This window comes from Musa acuminata, chromosome BXJ1-10 (assembly GCF_036884655.1).
Source record: "Musa acuminata AAA Group cultivar baxijiao chromosome BXJ1-10, Cavendish_Baxijiao_AAA, whole genome shotgun sequence".
Taxonomy (NCBI): Eukaryota; Viridiplantae; Streptophyta; class Magnoliopsida; order Zingiberales; family Musaceae; genus Musa; species Musa acuminata.
This window is the reverse complement of record NC_088336.1, coordinates 2,377,127-2,384,386: the sequence shown is the minus strand read 5'-3', so window position 1 is coordinate 2,384,386 and position 7,260 is coordinate 2,377,127. Positions and strand designations below refer to the sequence as shown.

The 7,260-nt window shown below is 37.1% G+C and overlaps 1 protein-coding gene across 1 annotated transcript; it reads right to left on the bottom strand.

Moving 5' to 3' along the window:
* Window positions 1-1,546: 1,546 nt before the first annotated feature.
* Window positions 1,547-6,344, bottom strand: LOC135595145 (F-box protein SKIP5-like). Its single transcript, XM_065085680.1, has 5 exons — window positions 6,049-6,344; window positions 2,893-3,037; window positions 2,746-2,824; window positions 2,302-2,360; window positions 1,547-2,038 (listed from the first exon to the last, which is right to left on the bottom strand). The coding sequence occupies exons 1-5, from the start codon at window positions 6,254-6,256 to the stop codon at window positions 1,690-1,692; spliced, it is 840 nt and encodes a 279-aa protein (XP_064941752.1). The 5' UTR covers window positions 6,257-6,344; the 3' UTR covers window positions 1,547-1,689.
* Between the last annotated feature and the right edge of the window lie 916 nt (window positions 6,345-7,260).

Sequence of the window (7,260 nt, the reverse complement as noted above, 5' to 3'; positions counted from 1 at the left end):
ATGGATGCTTTAGAATGTCAACCAACTTCGGTTCCTGGGTTATCTGCAACTGAAGCTCGGGAAATAGAGCATTGTAGATCTGTGATAACACAATTAGTTTGCAAGTCGAACAGTGACATTATAAGCTTGAACGAAGATTACATCCACCAACCAAAAGAAAAATTAATATCTAAATAGCATGTTATCAAGCTCATATGTTATGAAGTCTCATTCCATATATTTTTATATTTTAAATATTAATCAAATTGTAATGTACGAGATTTACTTATCAAAAATTGATAGGTCAAAACATCATCTGATATATTTTATATCTTAAATATTGACTCACCTGATGATTGTGTATGACTCACCAAAGGTGGAGGATTTGAAATCTTATTCAATATATTTTAAAGATGTTAATAGCTAAGAATCTTCATATATTATCATAAGATTTCGGATTTAAATCCCGCTCTTATCACTTAATTATTTATAAAAAAAAATGACATTAATATTTTGCAGCAGCTTTAGCAGCTGCATTTGATTTAGTTCTGACACATTAGCCTTCTGTCTATTCACCATCCAAACGAAAAAACACGGGGTCAAGAGCCAATTAGAAAATTATTGTCTTCCTATACCTAATTTCAACATGACCAAAGCAACAAAAATTACATAACAAATTACTGACAACTTTCTAATTTTAATATGAAAGATTGCAGATAGCTAGTTATCCTTAACATCAATTTGTATTGATGCTTTGGCAACAGAAGTGGAAATGATGTGCAAATCAGCATCAGCTGTCCATGACTGTAACTGCAACACTAAAGTCTAAAACAATCACTAGAAATCTTTTCCAATATTAAAAACCATTGATTCAAGCATGTAAACAGATTCCAAACCAAGATAGCTCCGTTTAACCTTAACAGACTAGCCATGGCCTGAAAGGATAGATTCGCACCAAAAACAGTGAAAAAAAACATCTTGTGCTAGCCGATCACATCATCTGATTAGTATGTATGATCGGTATAATGAGTATAGGCATAATGAAACGTATAATAACGAAGGAAGAGGAGGAAAGAAGAAGAGGAATGAAACAGAGAAGACTGAGAAAGTGGAGAGAAAAAAAAAAGGAAATACGATAGCAGGTCACAAGCATCAACACCAACTCAGATTAGATGCATGTTGAGAAAGAGGCCTCACGTTCGTTGAAAAAGAAGGCCCGTGGAGGCCAGCCCTAACCAATTAAATTATTTTTTTATTGATCAGATCTGATCATCTGAAACGAGAATAATCTATGTATCGATTTATGCTCGGGTGAATAATGACAGTCAGCATAAAACCCCATTCCACAGGCTGCTTTGCGGAGCACACAAGCGAGGTTCCACTGCGATAATGATACAAGATACCAGTTGGATGATACAGACTCGTGCATGTATGAAAGATACAAAGACAATAATTTGTATATGACCAATTTGTTCCATGCCAAAAGCTGAAAGTTTATTGATTAAAACTAAAAGATATGCACAGGCAGACTTGTTCTAGTTGTCATTACATGCATTTTAACCATAAGTTAATGCTATGCAAACAGATTCATTGATTGGTCACGAATGCAAACAGTGTACATTGCATAGAGATCATTCAACTTTCGAGTAATAACTTATAACAAATCTAGACTAGTAAAACATATACTTGCTGCTACCACACAGCTGAAGCCTACTGCTCCGCGACTTCAAACCAGAAAAAGATGGAAGTTCGTGAGTAAATGGCTCGTACACGTTGCAACACCAAATTGCCACTGGTCCAAACAGCCTTGGCACCACCTTCAATTCTTGTCCGAGCAACCGTGACACCATCTCCATGTCCCTTTACTGGCTGTGGAAATGCATGGCATCCATTGGCTGTGCTCATTATTGGAAAGGAGAGGTAATCTAATGGGTTTTCTTCACACTGAAGAATGCACCCTTCAATTGTTAATCTCCCGCTACGGTGAAGCAAGCAACATCCTAGCTCTGCTCTGATCATCAAATTAGTTATCTTGCAGGTGGAAAGAAACTCCAATGCGCTGTGAAGATATTTTGACATGAGGAATTCCAGCTGGTGGAAACAAATGGAATAAAGGTACCAAAGAAGACATTGCATGCTAACAAATGAACTACTAATTGTCTCAGTCAAACTGCCAGTTCTATCTGATGCTAGAAAGTCAGAATCAAACATTCTCCAAAAATGGGATGAAGAAACATATCCAGTATCGATGGCTGCTGTCACATATGACGGGTCTATAATCAAAGATGATAGATAACTAACACACCAATGAGATGATCAAACCTTTCAGAGCCACGAGAACAAGTCAATACAGTATCATCCGGAAGTTCACCCCCACCGATCTGTAGAAATCAGGAGAAAAGAACATAGCTTAATATGCAACTGCAGAGATTGTAGAAAAAAGTTGCTACTACTATAATTTAAGATAAATTCAAGGTCTGCTCAAAACACTTCATCAGCTTTGATGCATCTCTGCAACATGTACAATTGCAATGCAAAGTGACAGATATGCTATCATTTCTGTTATTGAGAGCACATAGATTCAATTTGATTGTCTTCAGTTATATGAATGACATGCAGACTAGCAATTCATTATTAGTGATTTAGGTAATGATAAGGCTGTCAGGAAATAACACTGATCTAACAGATAAGCCATTGCACTAGTGGATTTTAAAAATGAATCTGAGAAGAGAATGAAGCAACAACAATGGCAATGAGTCAACTTACTAGGCAAAGAGGCTTTTTGATCTGGATATTACATGCAACGTGATCCAAACCAGGAGCAATCAGAATGGTATCACCAGGCCTACATCGGACACATAAATCATTATATAAATATTCTCTGCTTTCTCCAAGGAAATTCAACTAACAAACCTTGCAGCAGAAATTGCAGCCTCAAGATTGGGAAAAACTCCAGGCTCACCCATGTTTCTAATAGAATTTTCCACTCGCAACCATAGTCGGGGATGACACACCAGGCAGCGCCACCTGTGGCAAACAAGGGCGATACTGTAGCGATCTGCAAACCAAGAAAAAAGGTGCTAAAGCAAATAATAGGAGCTATACAAACTAAATGCAGGAATCTATAAGATAAAGGCCCATATCTATCGAAATCATAAACATAATCAAGTTGTATCAACATTATCCACTGAAGTACACATGGAAGCAATTGTAACTCCAAACATGGTGTCATTTTTGTGTAGCATGTCCTTTTCAAATAGAAAAAGCATGATATATTCAAGCCAACAATATTTAATGCAGATATAATATATGCAAAATCTCACGTGTTAATCATTTTCTGGAATTAGAACAGAAGAGAAGCAAACTGTAGTAACAACAAGACATGCACAGTACATTTCAGAACATTGCAAGAGAAAAAAACACACATAGTAAAGCAGCTCTAAACGTCGATGCCACTTCTTAACAACCATAAGGAACTTAATAGTAGCAATTGTCTGTCAATCAAGCACAAACCACATAGAAGTTAATGATAGTTAAAAGCAGTAGCTTGTACTAATATTTACAAACTACAACTTTGCAACAGTGCCTTAGAAAAGGATTATGTTAGCTGTAGAATTTTCAAGATATCAGAAATCCATGATGCCTTTCACTTAAATCATAGCTAGATCTGAGAAAGCTTTGAAAATCACATCCAAATGGCTACTGATCGTTTACTGACAGCCAAAAACAAAAGCTCCCACAAATAAGACTTTTACAGATTCTCTTCCTCATTGATACTTGTTCAATTGAGTCAAAGGAGTTCTTAAGACGAGCACTTAGGTGTAGATAGCCATAGGAATTAACAAGATCACATAGATAATTTATAACATACCATGCATAGTAATCGACCTCCAAGTCATCAATTATCAGATGATAATTTAATCCTTAAAAAGAGAACTAATTCAGTAAAAGGATTTTGATTTTGCAATTATTAAAATCAAGATTTAGAAAAATTTTAGGAAGGTGGTGAGAGACAGCTAGGAAGCTGTCCACCATCTAGGTGTTCTGCAACTTGCCAAGCATTCACCATATGAGTAGCCACTGCCAGCAGAAGTCACAACTACAACAGTTGCCTACCAAGGCAGCAAGAATAACAGTAGCACCTCCAATCACCCATGCCATTCATTCATAACAGCTGGAACTTATGCAGCCATAAAAGAATAAACTATACCCCTGTTCTCCAGTCCAAATTTGATTCTAAAAACCACTTGCATGCCCCTGATTGTAATCTTCTAAAGCCCACAGTATAAAAAATAATTAACTGAAGAAAAGGGAGGATCTAGCTACTTCAATAACATTTGAAGTAGTGTAGACTGTTCAATTCTTTTCTCTAGCTTCAAATGATCTATTTTGTACTTGTCGTTACAATTTTTACCATCTCCATTCTTTCATCTTTCACTTGCAAAGCCTTTAGCTGCATACACTTTGCTGTCTACTGCAAACATTTTGCTGAAAGTTGTGTCCTTTCTGATGCTGCCTTCATATGCCATGACGTCCTAGTAATCAAAATTGGTCCTCTTGGTCGAATATAAAAACAGGGTTTCCACTGGTGAATTTGTAAGTTAGTGACCAACTTTTAAGAATCATAGTTCAGACCTAATTTTCAGCTCCACTGAGACTTTGGATCTGACATTATTTGCTCCCAATTTCATACAATTTGGTGTAAAGCTAATTTATTTATATAAAGCTACTCAATTGATTTCCTTCATATTTTTTAACCAATATTTGGGACAATTATACAGGCATTCAGTAGTCTTGTGAAATATTATAGTAACCAATTCACTTACTAGATATCCCATACTAATTTATTGTAAAAGTGATATCACTTCAGTTTCCAGACATGTGAACTTGGTTCTCCATGAATAACTTATTTGCCATTTAGACCTAAGATTAAACTAAGAACTAAATTATAGTCACAACAAAGAAAAAGGAACCTTCAGGACTCCAACATGCCATATCAATTATACTAGACAGTATCTATTTGTTAATAACATAGTATGAAAGGGTGACTTGACCAATGACAGTGGTTCCATCATGTACCATGGAAAACAAAAATAAAAGAAAAGAACCCATCAGACAGCATAGGACTAACAGTCTTGGCAGAGAAGTTATGTTATTGCAACATAATGTCCTATGCATAGACTAATCCAGATAACATAAGCATGAGCTAAGTATGAACGAGTAGAACAATATTTGGAAGAAAATAGATGGTGAGACCAGTCACACTTTAAATAACCCAATAGATAAATTAAAAATTACAGCTCCATAAAAAGATATTTCTCAATTGATATAAGCAACATAACATCAACAAGTAAACATCATGGTGACTAGTCTAACAATTATCGAGGAGTACAAAACTCTCCTGCATCACGTGAATTAGTTTAGAAACTTCAACAGAAATGTTTTTCCAATATTATTTCAAGTCAGGTACTCAATGAGCACCGTCTCTAGGGGAGAGTTCTTTTTTTTAATTAATAGATATAAACAAACAAAAACATATAGACTAAACGACCAAGGGGAAAATCTGCCACTGAAGAGAAGATAAGACACAACAAGAATGAACAGAAAAGAGGTAAAATATTCAGTGATTGCCTACACAAGACCCCATGTTTAGTTTTGATAATAGATTCAACCAATTTTGATTTTAAAAAAATTGAACCTTTCCAAACTCTAAACTATCGTCCTAATCAACTTCAGACAACCCTTTTACTTCCGTCACAGCCTTTCTTGGCATGTTTCGATCATTTTTCTGTGCACAAAGATCATAGAATTAAAGAAAAAGTGAATAATAAAGCAAGAAAACTTTAAACATACCACCTGTTACTCTATATAATTGGGAAATCTGTTCAACAGCAAAATTTTCAACAAAGCTTCACATTCAATCTATAAAATCAAAAAGGCCCAAAGCAGGTGGCCAAGTATCTCCAAGACCCCTTTTTGCTCATGCCAGCATCAGATCTGGAAGCCCTAAAATTCCGGAACGAGTAAAGGAGACGTAATCTTAGGACTAGAGATATAGAAGATGAGAACCTGGTATGGGCGTGAGGAAGCTAAAGATGTGCATAAGGCATCCGTCGTCGAGGCTATGGATGGGGGAAGCAGCCGCAGAGAAAGAAGCTGCCGCCGCAGCCGCGACGCTCACCTTCCACCGCCTCTTCACCATGGCCCGCTCCTTGGTCGTATCTGTTAGTTTCTCTCTCAAGAGGTCCGAGCAATCCCCTTCTCTGTGGAAACGCATCTATCCCAATTGATACGAGTCTTAGACGGCCGGAGTGTGTTCGGAGGCGACGGCTCAACCGACACGAGTGGGCGAGAGAGTCGATTGGAAGATATGTCGTATCACGCTGGGCATATTTAACAGGTGAGTTGCACGTGATTATTCTCAAAGGAAATTTTCAGCGGAAATTTTTTTTGTGCCTCCCTGTAAATTCTTGAATATGAATTTTATCCCTTAAAGCATCAAAATATCAAGTATATCCTTCTACGTGAAATTTAGTGAATTAACCCCTATTATCAGTTGCCATTGAAGAACGATGAGGATTTTTGCTCTTCAATCATCATCGATATGTGATCATATTTACCTACATCACACTTCTATATGTTAGAATCTCAAATTTTGATAATGAAACCAATTGAGAATGTTTATGGTTTAATATACGTTTAAGTGACGTAGGAATAACTTCAATCAATGAGAGGTAAATTGATTAAAGCAAGAGAAATCAGACGTTGGACTAGAGTGACCATGTCAAAAGATTGGATGTTGGGCCGGAGGATCGAAAAACGTATCGGTAGAAGGCTTCGTACCATGAGTTCGGGTATTGAGCCAAGAAAAATAGACATTGCACCAAGAAGATCGAAGTTGCGAAGGTCAACATGTCAATTAGGCAAAAGAAAGCAAAAGAGGACGATGCATCGAAGGATTAGACGAAGCGCCGATGAACTAATGACATGCCGAACAACATAGGATTCGCTTGTAATTAATTATGTCTGGATCGAGTAATAGTTTAATTGAGTCGGTTTAGAATGTAATTAGACCAACTCAATTATGGGCCAATTGGGCCCAAGTTTGGGTTATGTTGGGCCAAGTGAAAGGTCCAAACAATGACCCAACAGGTGGCACCGTCGTAGCATAGTCTCCGAGATTATGTCAGGCAGTGGTACCGCATAGATATAGTCTCTGAGAGATGCTTAGGTGGTGGTATCGTCAGATTGGACAGTGGTACCGTCCAATGGCAGTGGTAC

What these genes read in the sequence shown, in the direction of transcription:
- LOC135595145 (XM_065085680.1), bottom strand. Translation starts at nt 6,256, where the DNA reads ATGCGTTTCCACAGAGAAGGGGATTGCTCGGACCTCTTGAGAGAGAAA. An exon ending in CTTCCTCACGCCCATACCAG is followed by an intron (nt 3,038 to 6,048) that starts GTTCTCATCTTC and finishes CTTGGTTTGCAG; the next exon opens with ATCGCTACAGTATCGCCCTT. An exon ending in GCTGCAATTTCTGCTGCAAG is followed by an intron (nt 2,825 to 2,892) that starts GTTTGTTAGTTG and finishes TGTCCGATGTAG; the next exon opens with GCCTGGTGATACCATTCTGA.